This window comes from Lepus europaeus, chromosome 7 (assembly GCF_033115175.1).
Source record: "Lepus europaeus isolate LE1 chromosome 7, mLepTim1.pri, whole genome shotgun sequence".
Classification (NCBI taxonomy): Eukaryota; Metazoa; Chordata; class Mammalia; order Lagomorpha; family Leporidae; genus Lepus; species Lepus europaeus.
The window spans coordinates 81481682-81506599 of record NC_084833.1 but is presented as its reverse complement, the minus strand read 5'-3'; the positions used below and the strand labels follow the sequence as shown (position 1 = coordinate 81506599).

The 24918-nt window shown below is 43.1% G+C and overlaps 1 protein-coding gene across 2 annotated transcripts in view; it reads right to left on the bottom strand.

Annotated features, from left to right (window-relative positions):
• Positions 1–8282: 8282 nt before the first annotated feature.
• The window catches only part of FAT3 (FAT atypical cadherin 3), a 533836-nt gene continuing 517200 nt past the window's right edge, over positions 8283–24918 (bottom strand). Inside the window, exons 22-27 of one of the 2 annotated variants that reach the window (XM_062198305.1) lie at positions 17647–17800; positions 15220–15881; positions 12142–12255; positions 10114–10173; positions 9525–9560; positions 8283–8905 (exon numbers count right to left, since the gene is read on the bottom strand). In XM_062198305.1, the coding sequence (XP_062054289.1) occupies positions 8283–8905; positions 9525–9560; positions 10114–10173; positions 12142–12255; positions 15220–15881; positions 17647–17800 (1649 nt within the window). The remainder of the gene's footprint in view (positions 8906–9524; positions 9561–10113; positions 10174–12141; positions 12256–15219; positions 15882–17646; positions 17801–24918) is intronic. The other variant, XM_062198306.1, reaches the window with a different exon arrangement.

Genomic DNA, 24918 nt, shown 5'->3' with positions numbered 1-24918 from the left:
CTCGCTGCCTGGGGGCTTCGTAAACTTAGTGCCAGCTCAATGCATATGATTGACAATGAAAGGGCACATCTTGCAAAGCTGCAAGATTGCCCCCAAACCGAGGGAGAGCTGGGTGAATCTTGTGGAATGCCACCAGTGAGGGACTGATGGGTAAGAACACATGACAAATAAATGAGGACAACCACAGAAAGGCACTTGCTGAGAGGATAATTTGAATATGTGGGGTTTAAAATGCCTCTGATATTTTTAAAGAAGTTATCCTGTTTTTAGTGAGATTGGAAGTAGTGTGAGAAAGATGATGCAGAGTCAAGGGGACCTTCATGTTTTTCTTTGCATGACATTGTATTGTTCCTATCTTTTTGTGAGAAAGTCATCTACTATTTGAAGTAAATTGTTCCCCAAAAGTATAAGTATTCTCCTTTTAGTAAAACACATGTCCAGTATCTATCTACATAGAAAATGGCTTGAAAGCATATATTCTGATAAAATATTGGTTATCACCATTGAAGACATATGTAGTGGTTCTTTATGACACCTTTGGGGCCTTTCCTCATTTTTATATTTTGTAATGATCTTGCATTGCTTTGGAAAGAAGAAACAAAAATAACAGCACAAAAATTTAAAGGAACATTTCACAAAATGTTCCAAAATTTTCTATTTTTAAACCACTTGTTCCTCTCTGTTAGGTTATTTTAATTTTTTTTCCAGCTTGTTCCAAGATATCATTTATTGCTATATAGATATGTTGATCCAAATATTTGAGATCAGTATAAAGTAGACATAATTGGCTGAAAACTAATTCAAATTTTAAAGGTGAATGCAGACAAAAATGGAAGAACTTTGAAAAATGGGCCCAGACGCTTTGAACTGCATGTCTGTGTTGAAAACTTATATTTTGTTTACCGAAACTGCCAGTTATTCCAAACTAGTGACCAGATAATTTTTGCACCTGTTACTGATTTGACAGAATCATTTTATTGACCAGCTTGCATTCATTCAGGAAGCTTTTAGCAGAAAATTGTGAACTGTCAGACCCTTCCATGGAGAAAAACTTGCAAAGGAGTAGGCCTATGTGAGCCTATTGCATATATTGCAAAAAAAATTTAATTGCTAAGTTTGGGGAGATAAAGGAGTGTCATTTTGGTAGAAATTTTAGCAAGACTGTGCATAGAAAATCTGTTATTCTGGAAAAGGCCTGTTTACACGGTTAACTTTTGAGTGGTGACCAGGGACTTGGATGTCAGGAGAGTTCCTACCATTTCCAGAACTGATTGAGAGTGGCTCACTCTATGCTGTGCAAATGGTTTCACTTATGTTAAACAACTACTTTCCTTCTAGGGATCTGGAATTTCAGTACATTGAGGCAGAGGCTGCCAGCCTGACTAGTCCCCCAAAAAAGCCTATAATCTCTAGTGGATCCCTAGTAGGCAATGTTTCACATATGGGCTACTAGAACACCTTCTCTGTGACTCCAACGGGAAAGGATCCTTGGAAGCTTGTCTGGTTTGACTATGCCCCAATGCCTTTTCCTTTCACTGATTCTGCTTAGTATCCTTCTGTTGTAAAAAATCATAGCTGTGAGTATGACCATATGCTAAGTCTTGTGAATCCTGTGAGTCATCAAACCTGGGCATGGTCTTGGGAACCCCAGCCAGGGGGCAGAAAAATAGTGACCTTTCCAGAGTGAATTATCTCCAAGCTAGGAGCCAGTTCTTTTATCCTGCAGAAACAGCAGTGAGGACATTTTTTTTTTTTTCTTTTTCCCCTTCCCCTAGGAGACCAGTGCAGTTTCTTAATTGACATCTATGGGTTTCTCTACCATTTTTGATGTATGGATAGAGATTTAAACTAATTCTCTTTCTGCTAGGGGTGGCCACATGAAATACATCAATATTTTCTTATTGCTCAATTCATGAACACATCATTGTGGTATGGGGTTGAAAGTCAAGGGACTTCCAGCATTTTCAACACTTGCTTCTCTTGAAATCCTTCTCACTGAAGTTGCTAAATTTGTCAAAATGAAGAAGGATTTAGGATAAAGTGATTTAGCTGGAGACATGAATTTTTCAACTACAAATGAGCACCAGATATACACTGGGAATCTGGGATACAAATATAACAAATACAGTACTCTGTCCTCAATCAATTTATGGAGTAGTAGGGGAGAACTTGTGCTGGAGTTGGCTCCCATGAGCCAGTGTCTACTGCCTTGATGGATTGAAATCAGCCAGCCCAGGAGTATTTACACCAAGGAATTGGAAAAATTCAACAAATTGGCACTCCCCTGGTTCAGTGGTTGTCAAACATTAACCTGCACAACACTGGGGTAGATGGAGAAGCAGCCAGAAGGCAGTGAGCCCTGCCAAATTGAGCTGTTGCAATCAACAGGGATTTCAAGCAAGGAAAAGGAAAATGTCTAGCTGTGACTATTCCCTGGGGAGTGGCTCCTCTGCTCTAGGATCCTGGTCCAGGTGAGGCAGATGGAGTTTTGCTGCTGGTTAGCGCGGCCCTCTCTAAAGGCCTTTATTTCCTGGTGTGCAGACCTCAAGCCTCTGCCTCCCTCTCACAAAGGTAAGGGAGAGGGCACCCCTCTTCTTCCAGTGTTATTCTTAGTCTCAGGATAACTTGTGATTTCATTTCCTCTTCAAATTATCAGTGTGAGTTCCATTCTACCCACCCCGACTCTTCACGTACAATGTACATTTTAACTGAGTTGTACTGTATACAGAAAAATTTCTGGAGTTTTTGGAAAAGAAAAGTGCCAACTGTGCCATTATTCACTCCCTTCCCAGGTGCATTAGCAGGAAGCCGGATCACACAAGCAGAGTAGTTGGACTTCTCATCAGGAAGAAATACCATAAAATATGTTTCCAGTCAGAACTTACGTAAGAATGAAAGTCTCCCTGGAGGTAAGACGTTCTTGGGGGCAGGGGATGGTGGAAACCACAGAAACACAAGAATATCCCCATTAGATCAGAGAGGGCACGCCTTAGACCGCTACCTTTGAGTCAACCCAGCCTAGAGGGCTTTGACTGGCCTTTGCACCATGTCCTACTGAATGGCCATACCAGCAGTTAATGAAAGATAAACAAAAGGAAATACTTAAAAGGAATCGAGGCATGCTCTCTCTCATGTGGGGTTTAAAAAAAAAGGTCCATCTGAACTTAGAATGGTGACTACCAGAGGTTGGGAGGTGGAGAAGGAGGATAAAAGTAGGGGCTTCTGGTGTCTCACAGTATTGGGGGTGATTCTAGTTCACAATACAGTATCATATTCTGTGTAAGGAACTATAAGAGGAGTTGGTAGGTCCAACCATAAAGAAAAGACAAGGAAATTGAAATGCTTATTATGAGAATTGCCTACCCTGATCACTGAACACTGGTAAACATGTATTGGAATGTTACACCATACACCATGAAATGTATAATACATGTTAATAGAAAAAAAAAGTCAACACAATTTCTTGTTTCATTTTTTCTTTTTACTTGAAAACTTGTTTAACTTTCAAATTTTGGCAGTTACAAACCTGTACACTGTTGATTTATTATTTTTTGGCTATCTTTTTTATTTTTTGTTTTTGTTGCTTTGTTTTTCTTTCTTTTTTTTAGAAAAAGACCACAAGACTGAATACTACCAACAGCAATCTATGCAGGAACAATTCATCTCCTGGAGGGAAAGATGCCACTTTCAGTGTCAGCTTTCCCCTTGCATAAAGTTTGGTGTGTGATGTGTGTGCAAGTTTAGGTGAGTGTGCAGGTGAGTGAAGAAATGATAAGCTTCATTCTCACTCTGAAATCACAAACAAATCAAGTACTTAATCATTGGAAAAAATTTGTTTTTAAAAATGTCAATGAATACAACACCAAAGGAAAATTACAGTACATTTTGAAATGATCAAAAAACATTATTTTCAAACCTAAAATCCATTTTTTAATGTATGTGTAGTTACCTCAAATGTTTGCAGACCAACAGCGTAAATGACTTGGAATTATATTCGACCCTCCAAATTAAAGCATCCTGATAGGCATCAAAGATAGTATCTACAAAAGCCTGGAAAATCGAAACCATTTATATATACAATTTTATAAACATTTTAAACACCAAAACATACATCTTTTACAAACCAGCCTGTTTGCAACAGGTAAATGTACAAGACAATCTCTCCAATACAGTGCTTAAAAAGAACTGCTTCCATTTCCAAACACATTTGTCACTCCCCAAATGCAGTAGTATGGGCTCAGAAAACTGTTAAATAGTAGCAATTCAGGTATTTGCTTGCTGAAAGGGTACTACTGTACAGACTAATGGGTCCAAACACACTCCACATGTCTATGAAATCCTCTAGTGCATCCTAAACACTGGAAGAGACTAATTATGGCCTTTGTGTATTATTATATACTTGTAATTATTGCTTTTCATTATTACATAGGGAAAGAAATACCTTATTCTTTTCCTATCTCTTAGCCAGTTGGCTAAATACTACCTGATGCTAAACCCACAAATAATGACTTTAAACTTCAGCATTGTACAAGCAGAAGCTCAAAGACATTGCAGGATTCCATCAGAATAATGTGCAGTTGAACATTGCAGGGCACAAACCAGCAAAAACACATAACCATCTTCTCAGAGACCACACAAAATGATGACATTTAAGAAATGCCTCTTTGAATATCCTTTTCCCATGGGTGGAAACCAAAAACTGAAACCCTAAAAGCCCAGCCATATTAGCAACATCTGTACTGAGAGGGCAGCACAGTGAAGAGGCCAGACACCCATCTGGACAGTCCACGCACAACGAACTCTACCTCTTCCTGGGTGAATTCATAGGGAAGTGTTTTCTGGATCTTACGTGATTTATTTTAATGGTCTCTTTTCTCAGTTCCCCTGACTTTGATGATTTAGACACAGCACTCATGGGGTGCAGTTGGGATAGAAGGAAAGTAGGAGACAGGGGAGAGCCAAAGATCATACAAAGCCTCCTTTCTTTCTTCCCAGGCTGTACAGGTGATTGCCAAGGGGCTGTTCCAGGTAAATCCCAGGAATAAATTCCCTTTCGAGGACTTCACACAAACTATCTGTCGTGTTGTACCTCCAATGCATAGACTTGACTTATTCTTCACGTTATCTTTTACAACAGCATTTCATGAATGGGTGGTGCATGGCTACATGGAAAGCTGGCATGGAATGGAAATCAGCAGCACAATACCAACAAAGGTAAGGGAATGAAGGAAGTAATTCCATTATTCACTTTCTGCTGCCCCACAAACCAACAACCTGACCAGAATGTGTGCAATGCAAGTAAAGTGCCTATAACAGGTAGTGGAAAATGGCTTGCAGGTACATGTTAGGAAAAAAAAAAAAAGGAAAGCTTCTAATTAGTTTAAATATTTTCCACATGTTTCACTATAGTGGAAAAATGGCCAGGAAAACATCAGCCGGTATTGATGTGAAGGAAAAAACCAAAATCAGACATGTACCTAGCAGGTACTATTATCACCCATTCCACTACAATTGATGACTGGTCTGAGTTCACTTCTGCAATTATCATTCCACCCTCATTTTAGCAACATTCATTTGGCAAAAGCAACATTTTGGTAAATGTCCAAAGAAATGTGTGAGTTCTGTAGCTACACCCTTCCTAGAGGGCTGCCAAGAAACATGAGCTCATGAGGCTTCCAGAGAAATTTTCTCCATGAGATTTCTTGCATATTGCAAAGAATGGAAGGTGGGAAGACCAAGGGCCCATCACAAGCAAGTGGCTGCCCTCTCAAGATAGTAGAGTGGTAATCACTGTACTACAGAAAGGAGATTGGATAGATGGATAGGTCTAGTCTTTGCTCAGCTACTTACTTCCTATGTGAGCCTGGGAAATCATCTCTCCCTCTCTAGATATGTTTTCCTTTTTATAAAATATGAGGGTTGGATTAACCAAATCTTAAGGACTTTTCAGTTCTTTGAGTCAATGGTTATCCCTCCTACCTTCCATCCATGGCCTGACTGCAAACCAGAAGAGGTATCATATGTTTAAAGATAATGAATCAAAACACAACACACGATTGTCTAATACGTATTTAGCTGTAGAGCTATTTTGCAGAAAATCAAGGGAAGAAGATATCTTGAAGAAAGAGGTATTTTATACAGGTCAGAGCGAAGGGTGGGCACAATTTTCTTCGGTGACTTCTCAACTGCACTAGGATCTATTTATTCCTTCACTAGTGTGTCAGGCAGGCATTTTTCCCTCAAAGAAATGCTGTGTAAGCAACAGTGACACATCGGCGTTAATCTCATTCTAATATATCCTGGGGGCAAGAAATGAATTGTTGGTTTTACTTTGATGGTTTTTATGTCACTGCATTATTAAAAGCATAGTGGTGATTCCATTCTAGACCATTAGTTTGTCATTTTCAATGCAATCCTTGCAAATGTGCTTCTTACATAAGAAAAATACCAGACTATTTGCAAAAGCAGTCTTAGTGAAATTCATTTATCTCAAGACCACAGTATGGACAATGCCTCCCACGAGTAGTTCTGACCAAGAGACAGGAAGAGAAAGGATACCTGTGAGATGTATTCATTTACTCAGGGAAGTTTGGGAATAAAAAAGGATTTAAAAAATACCTTTCAGAAACATTGACTCCTACAAAGAAGTGGACTGAATGAGTACATTGAAACAACTGAAAACATGGCTGAGCAGATGACATGCAGACTTGGGACAATACACTTTACACACCAATGCCATATGTCACCAGAGATTGTGAACACAGAGATTTGCTCATTAAGCAGATAGTGCAAATATGCATTTACTTACCCTGGCCACTGAACAGGCCATCATCTTATTGAAGCCAAAGAGGAAAGTCACTCAGCTTGTCAACTCTGAGTTGAGTAGTGAATGACTGGATTTCCAGTGGAATGATTCTCCTGTCAGTGTTGGAAAGTCATGGCCAAAGCCCACATCTCCAAAGGGGGAGGAGAACCCTTGAGTGTAATGAAACATGACACATTTTTTTTCAAACAGAGATTAGTTCTGGATAATTATAACAAAATACCATTTTTAAAAAGCACAATTTGGCCTTAATATAGAGGGTACTACCAAAATAAAGTTAACTGAATTGGAGTAAAATATGGCATTTGGTGTTTCCTCTAACATCAGAGGTCAAAGAAATTGGAAGGGAGGCCATGCTCCCTGGCAGAGTTTTCTACACGGTCCATTTCCTAAATCCTTCACGTTTCCTTTTCTCAGAGCAGCCTTATGAGTGCAAGCACATATTTGTACATACGCCCAGACACACACACTATTATAATTTATACACAATAACTAATCTACTTTCTCCTTTAAAATGTAACTGTGTTTATAGTGACAGTGCTACCAATTTAGAATAACATGTGCCTTTTATCTTCATTATCAAGAATTGTGATTATCCAGGATGAAAACTTTGAAAGCATCATAATTTATTTTTCCCCCTGAATTTGTGAATTCTGCTTAAACTTGAATTGTCTCATTCTAGAGAACAGTATGTGAACAAAGGGCCAATGTCATCAGCGATATCAAAATTGTGGTTATGGCCAGAGATGTTTGCCAAGAAACAAAACCAGATAATCACAATCTTTCCAATGTTTGAACATTAACCTTCTCCCCAACATACAAACCAGAGCCCAAGTAGCCTCACGTGGCTCTTCACTAATATCTTTCTCATAAAACCCATCTATATCATATTGGATGCTTAACACAAAGATAACTGAACATACTAAATATGTTACACCTAATTTTATAGCTGAAAATTGGGCAGCTTATGAAAAAAAAAAGTTGATTTTAAAGGCTTCAGCCCATTTTCTTGTTTGTTGAATAATAATTGTTTCTTATTTCTTTCACCTAAGGGACTAACTTCTCCAACACTCATAAGTTATTTTCATTTCCTTGGCTCAAGGTTACATGCAACAATGCCCCTCTGATTGTTGCCAGTTCTTAATACTGCAAAAAGTCATACAAGATCTAGGACATAATTTAGTGGGTGAAATAATCCCCCATCCTTCCATGCTAAGCCCTCAACCCAGGCAGCTGCTACGAGGATTATCAGTTGCCCCTCAGAAACAATTTCTGAGCCGTTTTGTCCCCCTTACTGGGATCAAGCTTGCTTGTGACAATATGACTTGTGACGTTTCTTGTGGAAAAATCCCCCGCTTCCTCTTTTGTTGCACAGACCACTCTCCAGAAAGACCCGAGCCCAGCCAGTCTCCTTCCAGTCTTTCGGAACAAGCAGGGCCAAGCACCCGGGATGTGTCTTCTACACTTGGGTCTGGTGCTGGGTCTCCACAAAGGGGAGGTGAAGGCTGGCGAGGCTGAGCTCTCCCACGCTCTCGTAGTCACTCACGGCCACTTCGGAATCGTCAAAGCCACAGCTGGCCGACACGTCCGAGGAGGAGGTGCCTCTGGAATTGTGCAAGGACAGAGACACGCTGTCTGCTGGGCCCGTGGCCTCTGCGCCCTGGTTCATGCTTACGGCAAAAGTACTGAATTCACGGCTGGCAGGTGGGCCCACCAGGTCTGTTTCATTGGGGAATGGGTGAGGAGGGAGGTACTGGCTAGGATGGAACTGGGGCCTTCTCCTGCAGTCTGGGCTCAGCGTGCTGGCCAGGGAGACAGGCTGGGAGGGGGGCAGGGCCTCATACTGGTCCGGGAAGTCCTCGGGCAGGGGAGGAGGCAGCTGGTCCTGACTCATGAACTCCTCTTCGTGAGGAGGTGGGTATTCACTGTCGATGTCATAGCCGCCCAAGTAGTAGTCGCTTTCCAACTCGCGTGTGCTGCCCTGCTGTGCAGATGCTACATCCTGGTTCTCGTAGTTGGGCACTTCCTCTATGTCTGACAGGCGGGCCCCTGGCATCCAGTCAGAGGTGTCCCAGTGATAGGCTGTGAGAAGAAAGCCAGGGCAGTTAACTTCCTCTGGACGGGAGCTGGGGCAGGGCCAGGAGGAGTGAAGGGACCTGACATGCAATTTGTTAACATCCCGGAGCCTGGAGGAGGCCAGGGTCAGCCACATGCTCCTTGCAAGGGTCTGTCGGGGCAAGCCATGCTCTGGCCTGGGAGAAAAGGCACTGACAAGTGTGCTGGGGAACCTGATTGCAGCAGACTCACTGTCAGCTAGGCTGTGATAGGGCCAGTGGGGACATGCTGAGGAAGCATAGTTCTAGTACCTCTGCGTCTACATCACTCCCTCTTCCTATGCACATGCTAGGTACAGAACCAGGATGCCATCATGCTCCCAGTAGACAGAAAGAGCGAGAGGTAGAGAGATTCACCCACTGCACTGTGGGCCACAGGATGTGGGAGGATGTGCAGGCAGAGGTATGAATCTCACGTGCAGGGCATGATGCTGGGGGAGAATGGTGGTGGAGCTTACACCTGCAACACTGAATACACAAGACACCTGGAACATGCAAAATTCAGATAAAAGGAACTTAGGAGGCAGGGAGAAGGACAGGGTAGGCACAAACTCAGCAGTGCAATGCTAGGGGTGCGGCACAGTCACCTCGGTTGTAGTTCTGCCCTTGGTCCATGACAGACACTGTTTGAATACAAAGTGGAAAGTAAAACTGACAAGCCAAGTCACGCATGAAAAGACAAAACAGAACATTCCAGATGGTACAAAAAATTTTTCTAAAGGCCTACAGGAAATGATTAAGTTCAGGCTTTTTTGTTTCTCTCCATTGTTATTTAGGAACTGGAGACATGAATCCCATCTATTTCTTGCCTTTATGCTATTAAATCGCTAATGAGAGTTACCTGATTTAATCATTTATTAAGTATTCCCGGCTCATAGTAGGTGCTTGATGAATATATATTGATAGAAGAATGAATTTAAATATTCATCTGGACACTCACTTGGTACTCTTACGTTGAAAAGAATTTTATACAAAGAGCACACACCATATTCAAAGAATCATGCACTAGATTTTTCTTTCCAAATTTTAACATTTACTCCATAGGAAAAAAAAATTCAGAATCTCATTTGACTCCACCTGTTTACTGCCCTCTCTTCTCCTAGCTGGCTGACATCATTTCTACAAGGTAACTCTTTGCACCAGGATATTGGACAGAAGAAAAAAAAAAGTAAATACCTTCATTCTCAATAGTGTCAACTACATTGTTGACAAGCTGAATGACAGTCACTATGGATGCTTGTGGTCAGGAAAAGAAGACAGGAGGGAAAGGACAGCTTCAGGTTAGTTGTGTATTTTCAAGACATGTTAACTTCTTTTAACCACTAACACAACCACCACCAAGGCACAGCATGCAAATACCCAAGCCTCCCCACAACCAGTCCCTGAGGGAATGTCAGTGGGTACTTCTATCTAGGAGAAACTGCAGCAAATCCTGGGCCAGCTCTGCTGAAAGGCATGAGCAGCAGGGATGGCTGCATCATAAATTCACATCTCATGGTCCAGTAAAATCAATTGAAGGAGGCAGTGGCTCATCGAGCTCATGCTAATTTCTCATTAGCAACTCCCAAAGGTTTTCAGAGGAACATCTCACTGTGCCGAGGGATAATTATTTGTTGGTCAGTCATGCTGCTTAGAACCCAATGACAGAGAAGGAGCGTAACCTTTTCAGGGTTGATAGCTTCACTCCTATGGTGACACCCAACCTAGAACAACCCAGGGCCCAGCCCCAACTAGGAAAGGTGTGGGCAGAACTGAGTTTGACCTCTAAAACAGGGAGAATTGTGAAGCTCTTTGTCTACATGGACTACCTTACACCTGATACTTGCAGTTTGTGAAAAGCTGATCAAACTTAAAGTGAATTTGCTGAAAGTTCCTAATTCCACCCACGTTAGTTGAGGCCAACCCACAGTGTTGAGCACACTGAGCAAGTGTGTGACCCTGAAGGCACACACAGATAGTCTATGAGGACAGTCACTGCATATCAATGTTGGAGCTGCTGCCTGGAGTTTGGAACCTGTACGTTCCTGAGTGTTTCCACATAAAATGCAAAGAAGGCTGCATCAAGGCAAATAGAGCTTGGGGCGTGCCCTTGACCTTCTGAGAAGAGTCAGAAGAAGTCAACTGTTACACAGTTTATTTTCCCGGCAGATAAATAGGCTTCTGCACTGTTCCCAACTGCCAGGTTTTGGGGAAGGAGGTGGAAGAAATTTGGGCAGTGGGGGTAGAAGTAGCTTATTTTACATCCATGATTATTCAATGGGCTCAGATGGCACCTGTTCCTGAATTTACCATGGAGGTGAGAACTATGCCATTTTGTACTTCTCCGTACAAAATGCCCAGTTTTAGACTCCGGACAGAGGAAATACTTCGCAAATATATACAGGGTGAGTGCTTACATAAATTAGTAAACATCTCATTTTTGTCAGTTGCTGCTAAGTGGGGCAATGACCTACAGAAAACATACAGGTAGGGCTGCTTATCTCTGTGGCTGATTCTTTGGAAGTATTCTTGGTGCATCAGCCCATGGCAGATACTCACAATTTTATGACGGTTTCTGCCTCCGTCCCCCACCCTGAGGAAAACAACCCATCCTCCAGAGCTGCTTCCTCAGCTCAGAAAACCTGGCGAGTGAGTACCTTCTCTCCAGGCAGGAGTTCACGGGAGGCAGAGACAGCAGCTTGCAGTGCCAATGCAGGCTGGGAACCACGTGCAGTATTTGGGCTGTCTGGGCAATTTTTCTAAGGTTCTGCTTCACAGAATCCCATTGCCCCAAAAGATTATAAAGGAAATTCAGCTGAATAAGGGTGCCACTACTGGTACTACAGGAAGCTGGTTTTGTCCCTTAACTAATTCCCAATGATGGAGAGACCGGGTAAACCGTGGAAGAGGAAGGGGTCATTGACAAAACTGAGAGAAATAGACAAATCGCTGGTTATGAGATGGGATTAGGTGGTTCAAAATCAAAGGGGGCTCACCCTTGGAGCTTCTAGGGAACTTTGTCAGCCCCTGACAGACCCGGGCGTGCTCATGGCTGCAGCTCAATAAGGGTTTCCTTTGGTAAAGACACTCAACAATGCGGTCAACCAGAAAGCCCATGAAACGAAGCCAGTTGCAATACCGTTCCCCTACCCCCAATAAACACTGTTTTCTAGCACCAAGAAAACCAGAATCCACCTGCACAGAACAAATCTGAAGGCCCCTTACCATTGTCATCACCAGAATCCGACTGGAAAGAGCTGAGGGACTGGACTTCAGAGTTGCTGCCTTTATTGCTGCCTGCAAAGCAGGTCACTTCTCCTGGGTCATCAACACCTTTGCCTTCATGGATAAAGAGAAAGCAGAAATGACACTGGTTACTGTGTGCATATTTCTTGTCCTGTTCCCCACGCCTCCACCTAGTTCACTTCCCGGGGTTTTTCTGTTTGCTTAGAGAAAATAATTTAGCTCCATAATAAAAAATTGATTGTGCCATTGGGGGCAAAGGTCTGTCAATCAAGTGGTTTACATTATGGATTCAAAACCCTTAGCCCATGGTAAATGAGCTTCCAAATAGCTGACAGCAGAAAGTAGCTGTTCCTTCCTTAGAGTAAGAGTGAAAGGAGGATGAAGTGGCTGCACTGCTCTTTGCCATTCACAGTTAATTTATATCATTTACACGAACCTAGATGGTGTCAACACCAGGTTAAATGAGATTACTTTTAAAATAGGGATATAAATATTTTATAGGGAAGAATGCCATCACATTTCTCCTGACTTCCATCTCTGGGGAGTGAGTGGAGTTTTCAGCTTGGCCGCCTAGGGGGCAGTGTTGCATCATTTATTAGGAATGACAATGCTCCATGCCCTGTGTCTGGCAGGAGGGTAGTCTGTGGTGTGGATGTGCTCTTGGCCACATACTTCTTCCCTCTTTGCTGCACTACAGCAGTCTAAACAACACACACACACACACACACACACCCTGGAGGAGTCACTTTCTTATTTGATTGACTAAAGGAAGCAATAAAAGCAGCCCATATCTTGAGGTTGTCAAATGAAAAATGAATTAGTTGCCCAGAGATTGTCTCACCATCTAACTCTGCCTTGCTCGACAAAGAAGGAAATGTCATCAATAAAACCCAACAACACTTTTGGGGGAAATGTGAGTTTTTGCCTGAGGTGGATTCTGGAAATAAAACTGTCACATCAAGAAGTGGGTGGGGGAGGAAATGATGACCAGGAAAAGCTGCAAATCATTAGGCAATGTGGTGGCACGAAGAGACCCGGACTTGGAATGAAGGCAACAGTCGTTCTTCTCCAGGGCCACAGAAATCATGGTTTCTTCCACCAACGGGGAAGGCAGGGGCAGGCGCGGTGGCTCAGCCTCTGTTGTCAGAAGTGGAAGCCACAGAAAAATGATGAACTGGATAGACAACTGATACAAACAAAGCAGAGAGAGACGCCAAGGAGAAATTCACCTCCCAACAGCCATGACAAGGCGGGCCTCAGAAAGGCACAAAGTGTGCATAAGCTCAGCCCTGAACACAGACGGAAATGATCCACCATGGCGAGCACACTGTTGTGCATAAAATGCCATTCTCCTTCTCACTGCTAATCAAATAAGAGCTGTTAGTTGATTGGCAACATTCTGATAGAGCCTTATTCCAAGATAATTTGAGAGGGAGCACATGTATGGTGAAAATCTAAGGGCAACTACTTAAAATACATAAAGGAATCTACAGAAACACAGAATCAGCATACAGCACATTGGGCAGCACTAGAATAGAAGGAACTCATCCTTAGCTGCCTCTATCATTAATAAATCCCCTCTCTCCTCTCTAGCAAAGCTCCTACCAGCAGCGCTGGTCAGAAGACAGGCTTTGGGGCCTGACACACCAGACTTGATCCTGTCTCTTCCTCTGGCTGGTTACAGGCCCTCAGGCAAGTTCTTTCACCTGTTCAAACCTGACTGCTCCTCCATGAAATAATGGGCTGGTAACAGCTTCCACGAGGGGCAGGCTGTGACAGTTTAAGGAGATGACACCGCACACAGCTTTATATTCATTGGCTGTCTCTGCCTTAACAAATCACTGCAACCTTAACTCTTGCTCTCTGACTTCTGCCTGGATGACTCCACTGGGAAGCTCTTGAAATCTGAAGAATCATCTAAGTGTCAAGCTCAGTATGCACAGATTTCTTTCTTTTCGCCTGTGTCTCCTTGACGGTTGTACAGTTCTTGATACTGCTGGTCTTGCTGACACTCTCGGCTTCTGCATGACTATCCTCTCCTTCTTCCCTCCTCCCCTGGTTGGCTGGAGTTTCTCTGCCTTCCTGCTTGCCCCTCTTGTCCCCAAGGACCACTGCCCACATGCAGGCATCTCTAAGGTTCTTTGGGAGGTCTGAGAGGACCCCTTCTCCTTTGTCTTGTTCCTCAGTGAGCTCACCCTGGTACAGAGTCCACCAATCTGCACGCCTATGACGTACACACTTTTGCCTGCAGCCCTGACCTCTCTCCTGAACTATGGTTCTAGACCCCTGTTGGGTAAACCCTCGGGCATCCTCTACACTGATCAAGCTGCTGCTGGCTTCTGGAAAGCCCTCTCCAGCAGATTTCAGCTGCAGTCTTGGATGCCCACTCTCTCCATGAGAACGCACCCTACCTCCATGGCAGCACAAGCTCTCCAGCTCCATCTGAGACTTGAGTCCCCTGCATCTCCCTCCAATATAAACTGGAACCTTTGGAAACCTGTGGTACCCCAAACACTGCAGCTGATGGGATGCAAAGCCTCCGACCCTGATGGAAAGCCACAGGGTACCACAGGGCTTCCTTATTCACATCCTGACTGATGCCGAGGGGTAGAAAACAATATTGTCTCTCACCTAGAGGCTCGCAGACTCTACCTAACTGGCTCTCTGCTCGTCCCATTCACTGTCCTCTCCAGGATCAGACAGAGGCAGGGTTTTACAATGTAGACCTCGCACCTGCCTGCCTAAACACCTGCAATGGTGTTTCTGTGAAAACGCGTCCAGCTCTGCCTTGGGCTTCACCAAGCTTCTACTACACTGGCATCCTGGGTGTTTTTCAACACACAATCTTTTCCACCCCAGGGCCTTTGCACTCCTGACTCAAATACTGCCCGGTAAAGCTCAAAGGAGAGAGAAACACCATCACTGCGGGCAGACTACTCCTCCTGCCTTGTCCCATGGACCCTGCATTGCAGCCAAGCAGAATGGCTGGCTTTTCCCTAATCATGTGCGCCCGGTAGCAGGATGCCTCTTCCCTCCAATCCACTCCTTCCCACTCACTCTCAGTCCCTGCGTCCCAGCCGTTCTTCCGCAGTGAGTCGCAGTCCGAGCGGCAGGGCGACACGGCCGGCAGGTTGGGGGCCACGCTGCACACCACCACTCCGCGTCTGGCTGTCAGAATGCGGGGAGACTCGGGGTGGAAGGTGGTCATCTCCTGGTGTTCGCCGCCCATCCCATCCACGATCTTGTCCAGGTTGCTCCTGGAGTCGCTTTGGAAGCAGGGGGTGTAGGCCATGGGGCGCACGGGGACCTGTGGGGGCCCCACCTCCTGGTAGACATTGCGGCCGTCGCCGCTGCCGCCACCGCGCAGGCTACGGAAGGGGATGCCATTGCTCTTGTTGAGCAGGGCGGCCGTGGCGGGGTCCTGCACCAGCGTGATGTTGTTGCGCGAGTAGTTCTTGCGGAAGACCTTCTTGCGGAAGACGATGAAGAGCACAACCAGTGTGAAGATGACGAAGAGGACCACGGCGATGCCGATGAGCTCCTCCTTGCCCACGTAGGAGTGGCCAGCCTGGATGTTGGGCACCACCACCGGGCGCAGCGCGCAGTACTGGCCCACGTAGCCTGGCGTGCAGTTGCACAGGAAGGAGCCGAACACGTTGACACAGGCGCCGCCGTTCTCGCACTCCTCGCGCTCGCACTCATTGACATCTTCCTCGCACCTGCACGCACAGAACACACAAGTCCCACCCATCAGGACCTGGAGGCACAGGTGAGCACGTGGGAAAAGCCACTGTCTTAGAAAAGAAGGCATCCAAGGGAAAGGATGAAGCATAACAAAAATGGGTGTGGGGGTGAGGGTGGGTGTGATCGAGGCATTTCTGGGCCCATTGCGGTGCCATCATCGGCGGCGTTAACCCAGTCTCTCCCACGTAAGGGGTATAAAGAATGTGGTAGGAGAGGGGTGCTGGTCTCAAATCCTCAGGGCCAGAGGCATTGCAGAGTTCAAAACTGCAATTCTAGAAGGGACATACAACACATCTCACGTTATGTAAAACACCACTGCCCTCCAACAGGAACTGGGGCTGCTGGAGGACCCCATGATCCTCCAGATCATACAACAGATAGGCCAGTGTTTCTGCAGGTAGTCGTAGGGATATCCACACTGAATGAGAGACCTAAGACAAGGAAGAGCCCCACTGTAGTTTTGGACAGATTTTTGCCACCAAATTCGTTTTCCACAAACGTACTGAAAACTCTTAGTCCTCAGAGCCTTGGCAGATAAAGAGCCACGAACCTACGTGCCCACTATAGGGTTTTCTAAGAGGGACGGCTTTGGTTCTGGCATTTTCCTCTAATGGTTACAGTAATTTTTGGTCCCTCTGGGAAGCTGGGGAATGCAGGGGAGGGCGGGAGAGACAGAAGGGCAACATACCTCCCAGAGTCTATGCTTATGTAAGAGCTAGTGGTAATGTAGACTATTAGGAAGAAACGACTCCAGCATTTTAATGAAAAATAATTAAATCATCTTATTCTCTTTAAAGCAGCCATATTTGGCTTTGATATAATTACAAGGCAAGCATTTAAGTCATTATATCTTAGTTCAACATTATTTGAGATTATAGACCCTCTTTCCTTCTTCACTTTTTCTATGCTAGCGATTGTTGGGATATGTTCATTGAAAAGGCCCAATCAGCTATATTTTTGGTAATCCACCTTTTTATATGTAGTCAAACGTCCCTAATTTGAACAGATTGAGGCCAGGTCAGCCGGAAATTAGTCAGAATCACAGAGTATTTAAAAGTAAATGCATCTTTATTACTTGAAATTACATCCAGCGATTCAAAGCCAGCTAAGTATTTCCTGGTAAAGTCCTCAGGAGATTTGCTCTAATGAATACGTAAGACTGATCTGTAATTAGAGTATCACTTGCTTGAGATTACACACGTATATATATTTACATATACCTCTAAAACGAATGGGGACAGTTGAAAGTGATATTTTACGAGGAACTTAAGACATTTCCTTTCCATTTGGCTAATACTTTAATTTCACACTTTAGAGACAAAAAAAAAAAAAAAACACCTGGTTTGCATAGGGAAGGTAAGTTTTAGTTTCTCAGAATGACCATAAAGTGTGAGGCAGTAGAATCCAATGAATGGATTCCAGGGAAATGGAGAGTGCCTGCTTCATAATTATATCCACAGTAGTACGGGTATAGATGTCTTTCTCTTAAAGAACTGTATTCTCAATTACAGAATATATAATAATATTTTCAAAGTATAAAGTGAAAAATACAAATTACCTAGTCATCCTGCCCAGAGACAGTCCCTATCAATCACATGTGAACACTCTTTGTATACTATAGACATGAACTCTTGAAATGTTCTATTAATGGTAAATATTTTATCCCAGTGAGTTGCTTTTTGGTTTTCTCAGCATAAGCACTTAGCACAGAGAGAGAGACTTCAGCACACTCTCACTTACGTGACTCCAGTGAGCCCGGCTTTACAGCTGCAGATGAAAGTGTTTCCTATTGGGTCACAGGATCCCCCATTCCGGCAGGGGTTTGGGAAGCAGGCCGTAATCTCAGACTCACAGTTTCTCCCCGTGAACTGTGAGAGACAGGTACACTGATAGCCTGGGAAAACAGAGGACCACATGAACCAAGGATGCCACTGGTAAAGTTCAGAGTGTGTGGACTCAGCTGTAACCTGTACCCTGCACCCTCCCCCAATTCCTGTTGAAACATATTGTAGGCAGGGCCCAGATTCCAAAGATGATCAACAAATTGAATATTTGGAACACATGTTGCCACACAAACACTAAGTTACAGTTTGGACTCCCTGCTTGTCCACATAAAAATCGCCTGATAAACCACATGCATGAATGAGAACTGTAAGAGCCACCGAAGGCATGGGGAAGGGGGAAGACACTTTCTCCCCACCACACTACTACTGTGAAAGGCAGGTGGTTTCCAGATAGGCCAGATTACCACTGGTGCCATGCCTTCTCTTCCTGGTCTCCTTAGCCTAGAGCTAACAACTTCACCTGGAGAAGTGAGGGAAGAACCAGTAAAATGAGGGTATTTGTCAATTTAAGTGAACCTCAGATTGACACATGCCAGAGTAATGGAAGAATTCTAGCCTTCAATCAGTACCCCTATTCCCATCCTGATTTATGCATCTTTTTCACTTTTCATGAACCCATCATGAAGAAATAGGTAGTCACAGCCCCAAGAAGGAGAATGCTGAATATTAGCTGAGGTATGAATCTACGAGGAAACAGCATTATCTACAGAGATTGAAAGGGTGAATAATGAGTAAGCATATTTCTCCCCCACTTTAATTCTAAAAAAATTGTGGACCTTTGTTTTTTTAAAGTTATACACATACATAGAAAAGATCCAGGTAGTTCTATAAATTTGACTTTGTAAAACAGCAGTCCTTCCTCCCATTTATACTTCCTCAGACATAATTAAGGCACACTTTCACTATTTCAGTATTTTCTTCCATGGTATTTTGCTGTTTTGTGGTTAGTATGTTTAAATGTATTTCTATTCATTTGAAAGGCAAAGATACACAGAAACAGAGACAGACAGAGGCTTTCTATTTGCTGATTCACTCCTGAACACATTCTACTATAGATTCCCACGAATTTAGAGGTAAATTTTGTGAGATCTTACATAGTTGAACCTTTACAAGTAACTCAACGAGAGTCAGGTTGCATAAGAAATTCTAAGCAACCCTCTCCAAGTTGCTTTTTTTTTTTTTTTTTTTTTTGGTAGGCAGAGTTAGAGAGAGAGAGAGAAAGGTCTTCCTTCCGTTGGTTCACCGCCCAAATGTCCGCTACGGTCAGCATGCTGCGCCTATCTGAAGCCAGGAGCCAGGTACTTCTCCTAGTCTCCCATGCGGGTGCAGGGCCCAAGCTCTTGGGCCATCCTCCACTGCCTTCCCGGGCCACAGCAGAGAGCTGGACTGGGGGAGGAGCAACCTGAACAGAATCCGGCACCCCAACCAGGACTAGAACCTGGGGTACCCGTGCTGCAGGCAGAGGATTAGCCTAGTGAGCTGTGGTGCCGGCCTCCAAGTTGCTTTTGAGAACTCCAAAGTCATTTTCTTTCCTGAAACATGTATGTAAACTGTTTATTTTTTCTTTCCAATATCTTGGAAGATCTTCTTTAGGGCTCTGATTTTCTGAAGTTTCATAATTATGTACATTGTGGGTTTATTTCCAACCAGTACTGGATACTTAGTGGCTTCTTGCAATCTGAAAGTTCTTGTCCTTTATCACTGGGAAAGTTTATTAGTTGAATGGTGATTTCTTTTTTCTGTTCTGTATTTATGGAATTTTTATTGTTTGGAACTCAATCTCCTTGGCCTTCCTCTAATCTTATCTTTTTATATTAAAATGGTATCTCAAAAAGTTCATGGAAAATATGATGTATGAGAAAACTATGCCTGAGTTCCAGAATTATTGTACTCAAATGAACTTTTATTTTTGCTTTGCCTTGAACTTTTTGAGGTACTGTCCTGTTTGGACTCCTAAGGGAGTTTTTCATCTTCTCAAACTTTTTATGAGATTTGCAATTGTGTTGTCATTGTCCAAGATCTATTTACTACTATTCTTTTTTCACACATAGCATCCTGCTCTTGTGTTGTTACTAGGATATATTCTCTCAGGATATTAATATTTTATAATATTTTCTCCTTGCATGTTTTCTTCCAAGTTGATTTTTTGTTTTTTGACCAACATGATGGTTAATTTTATGTATAAACTAGGTGGCCTGCTAATTTGACACCCAATTATTTGGCCAAACACTAGTCCAGGGGTTGCTGTAAAGATGTTTACAGATGTGCTTAGAATTTGCCATCAGTTACCTTTAAGCAGAGCACATTACTCACCATTAGGTGAATAGGCCTTATCTATTCAGTTCAAGGATTCTGCCTCAAGACTGTAACACAAAAGAATTCTCACCTGAATTTCCTGTCTGCTGGCTTACTTTGAGGATTTTGAATTCAAGATTGCGAAATCAACTCTTGTGTGAATTACTTAGCCTGCTGGTCTGCCCTATGAATTTCATGTTTGACAGGCACCACAAGCATGGGAGCCAGTTCCTTAATTTAAGTCTCTCTCTCCATGTATATACATCCTTGGTGTCTCTGGAGACCTTAATGCATCCTCAGTTCTAAGTTCCAACTTAGAATATTTCCTTCCTTGTCTGGTAATCCTTGTTTACCAGTTCATATTGAAGAGAGGGGCCCTGGAAAATCAGAAATCCAATGGGAAGCTCCAAGCACATTTGTGGGGTTTGGCATCTGTGAAACTGAGCCACTACCTTTGGGTTCATCAATGTCCCTAAGAATAGTAGTGGCTCTTCTACTCACCTGCTCAGTGGGAGGATGAAGAGCTAGGTTCTAACACCGGGGGTATTGAACAGAGGAGGAGAGGTGGTGGTTGGTCTCAGCACCCAATGAGCACCATGTATTTACTTTAACCCAGGGCAGAAAAATACCTGGCGCAGTGCAGTCTGGAGACTGCATTTCAACATCAGGGGCAGTTGTGGCCATGGTCTGGGGGACCTGGCTGTGCAGAGGGATGGTGGGAATCCAGATTGGGTTTTCGACCAATTCTTATTTTAAAACCTTCTCCCCATCACCTCCCCTTCTGAAGTGACTAACGCCTCCAATTCCTGTGTATGGGGGGGATCCAGTTTGCAGCTTTCCTTTCTGTCAGTTAGAATCCAGGTCTCTCAGGGCCTCTCTTCTCTCTTCCCTACCATCTGCTAATGTTGTCTCCTCTACAGTGCTCCTCCCTCCTGTGGGTCATGATTTATTAAAAATATCTTGACTTCCATAATGGTGCTGTTGTGACTGCAAGCTGCCACCATTACAGTGAAGCAGCCATTGAGGCATTCCTCATTTCTATGCTCTTTTGAAAATGCTATGAAAAACCATATCATGTCTCTTAATTGAAGAGCTCTTGGACTAATCTCTGCTCACCAATGGTCAGTGACTGATGTGGGGACTTTACAGATTGAGCTCTATAGTTATAAGGTAGCCAAAAATCTATAGATTGCAATAGCTTGTGCTCTCATGGATGTTTTATTGAATCCACATTGCCAAGAGCTTCCACATATGGGAGGACATTAGAATAGTGTGTGTGCTCATTGGCCTAGAGAGAGCAAGTCTAATCTTCTGAAGGCAGTTGCAGAAGGCAAGAGAGAAATCTACATTCTCAAGGGGGTGGGAACTGTGTAGCCTCAGCCTCCCTGGCCCCAGAAAATCTAGAGGACCAGAGGTGGAGGATCAGAGAGAGGCATGCATATGAAGGAACATTAAAAAGTTCATGGAAAAGTTAAATTAAAAGATACATTTATTTCAGAGCAATATTTTTTGAAAACCATAGTTTTTTTCATAATGTGCACTTCTATTAACTTTTTGAAGATCCTTCATATGTGGAAAAGTCCTGAATACAATGCCAATGAAACAAGGAACTCATAAGGAGTTGATGTTGGTTATGCAAACTGCATCCAAAGAAGGCCAGCCTGAGGTCTGTGGGCAGGAGGCAGTAGTCTGAGTTATGATTGCTTCAAATTATGCTGACTTGGGTTATTTTTTCCTATCTGGGACACCGCTCACTTTAATGGAATTGGGAATTGCCGAAAGCAGGTTAAGATTGGGAAAAAAATGCTCCTTTATGTCACCTGGTTAGTCTTTGGTCAGGATGGCATGTTACTTAGAGATAAGAGTGGCTTGTCAGGATGAATTAGATTCTTGTTTTAGACTAAAGGAAGGAGTAGGACAATCACAGTACAGGAGTCTAGGAGGCACAGAGGCACAGCAAGAAGAGCAGAGAGTCCCAGAAAGGGGAGTCTAAGACAAGGTGGGAAACATGTTAAAAAAAACAGGTATTCCCCTCCCCCCTTCACACATAAACACACACACACACACTCACAGCTTCTGTCTGGCAAGGCCTCTGACAATTTTTTATGTAAAACTGTTTCAGAAGCAGCTGAAGACAGCAGAGGTACAAGGAGGGAGCTATCTGGAAATAAGGGCCATTTTAATCACTATCATGGAAACTGGATTCTAACTTGGGTCATGGGACTGATTTCCTATCTGATGGCGGAGAAGCAATTGGATGTCTCTGAGCCTTGGAAAATCAGAATTTAAAATGAGGCACTTCTCTTACACACTATTTTACTCACACACACTTCCCTCTGCATTTTGTCATTTTCATTATCTTTTGTGGAATATCTAGTGCTACTTGATGCTGCAGCCAGCTTGACTGATTAACCGAGCCACACTGATTGAGTGCCTGGGTAATAGGCGGTGGTGTGCAGGAGCCAGCTCATAAGGGGTCATGAGAGACGACTGTTGAATATTCAGGAAGGTGGCAAGCCAGTTATTAAACCACTGGTGTTCTGACATCAGCCAGGGTGGGAGCATTTACACCACATGACCAGCAAACACTGCACATCAAGGCTTTCATTTTTAGCGAGAGTTTACCAGCACATGCCTGGAATAGAGACTATGGCAGGCACTGGGGATACAAAGATGGAAAAAGCACAATCTATGAGCACTTTATAGAGGAGGAAACAAAGATACAGAGAGATCGTTAATGCTCACAAAGATGTTGTGGGTTTGAACCGAGGCAGTCTGGCCACAAGAGTCCTGAACTGCTCAGTGCTGTCCTGAACTGTATTTCTAACAACCACTTCCTGTCTAGAGTTCTCTGTTAATCAAACAGAGAAGTGAACTGTATCTAGGATCTGTTCTTAGGATCTTAAACCACGGGCAAAGGAGTCAGAGGTCCTTTGGAGGCAATTTTGCTTATAGAACATTTAATGTGGTGTTTTTGTGTGAATACAATGAGAGAAAAAAGAAACTGTATTTTAAAGAAGTAGCAAGATAAGTTTTTTTTTTTTAATAAAACAAGAGTGATAGCTATTGTTCAGCCTCCGTGAAAGGCTTGTTTATCAAAATTAACCTGTTCTCACAAAGCAAAATTTATGGTCTCATTATCCTGTCATCTGCTCTATTATTAATAATTTTTGTAATATCAGTAAGTCTGCCATATGATACTAAGTGATCTGATGTGTTAGTGTTTTAAAATCACTTCGGTCCTTCTGTAAAGGGTCACAGTAATCCCATGAAGGAGAAAGAAGAGGCTCCCTTAACAATGCCCAGTTCCAAGGGGCATTGTCAAGGCAAGGTGGGTTTTTTCTAAGGATGTAGTGTGGCTAGAAAGTAATCGAGTCTGAACTTGAACCCAGGCATTCTGATGCACAGATCTTTCTAAAAGACTGCAGTGGGACGAGAACTTGTCAGTGAGCCAGAGCTCGTTGCTTGCTGAGAATAAGGAGGGGCCTGTAGTTGCTTCCTGCATCCCTCTGAGAAGCACAGGAGATGCAGTGAGATGGACAGTATCACACGGTTCTTCTGGGAACCAAAAAGAGTCATTAAATAATAAAGATAATAGCATAATAAAACTGCAGTCTTCCAAAGCATTACCATATGTTGCTGCAAAACACAACAAAGGGAGCAGAATTTCAGGAGATAGGAAGCTAATCATAAATAATACTGAACACTTTCCTCAATATAAAAGAAAAATTCAGAGATAATCCCAAAGTCATTAATAATAGATTTTTTCTTGAGAATGTCAAATAAGGAAGTCATCAACAAGAACAGTAGCTTACTATATGAAAAGATTCTGAGAACAGTTTGTGCCTATCTCTCACTTAACATTTTACAACTGTATGCCTTAAGTATTATTCTTATAGCTATTTTACAGATGAAGAAACTGAAACTTAAAAAAACATGGCTTTCCAAGGTTACACAGTCAATGAGTGGCAGACGAACATAGACCAGTTTCCAGATTTTAAAATGGAATGGCCTTATCAGCATTGATAGAATACAAGGGCACTTCAAAAAGCTCATGGGCAAATGGAATGAAAATGTTTATTTTGGTTCAACATTTTTCAAAATCCTTGCATAGTTTTTCACTGCATGCATTTTCATGAACTTGTTGATTCCTTTTATGCAAGGATTTAAAAAATTTTCCTATCAGGACAGGCTTATCTTTTCATTCCATTTTCCATGAACTTTTATAAGTACATATACAGAATATGCCATAGCTTCTTTCCCCTCAAATTCTTGCAAAATGAAGAGTGTATTATTTAAGCCTTGCCTCTAAGCTGTGTTCCTGTTTATAGTCCTTGTAGTAATAACACATACAGATGGTTTTGAAGTCTGCATCCAGAAAAATGTAAAATGCCTCCTTTCCTTGCTCAAAGAACATTACAAAACCCATTAAATGCGAACATAGAAATGGCATAAGCAATTATACAGTGACTTTGGGCTGTGAGGGTAAGTAATCCAGATAATTCCTCTTTTACTCATTTGACTTACTAGTCTTTTCCCGACCTGCTTCATCTAGGTAACGGCTTCAATCCTCTGCCCTGTTCCCCTGGGAAGGTGAGCATCATTCTGAGCGAGTTTAACTGCCTTGATAAGGAAACATCTGCTTATTGCACAAAGGTAGATGTAATGACAAATGCACAACCAGCACTTGGGACCTGAAGTCAGCATCAACCACCATGCTTACTCAATTACGGATTTCATTTAGAAACCACAAGAACTTACAGAACTTCTGGAGGTAGCTGTGATGTGGTGGTGAGGCCCTGGGTACAAGGTTCAGTTGTGTCTGTAACCTACCAACTATATATGATCATCGCATGGGTTCCTGACCTCCAGG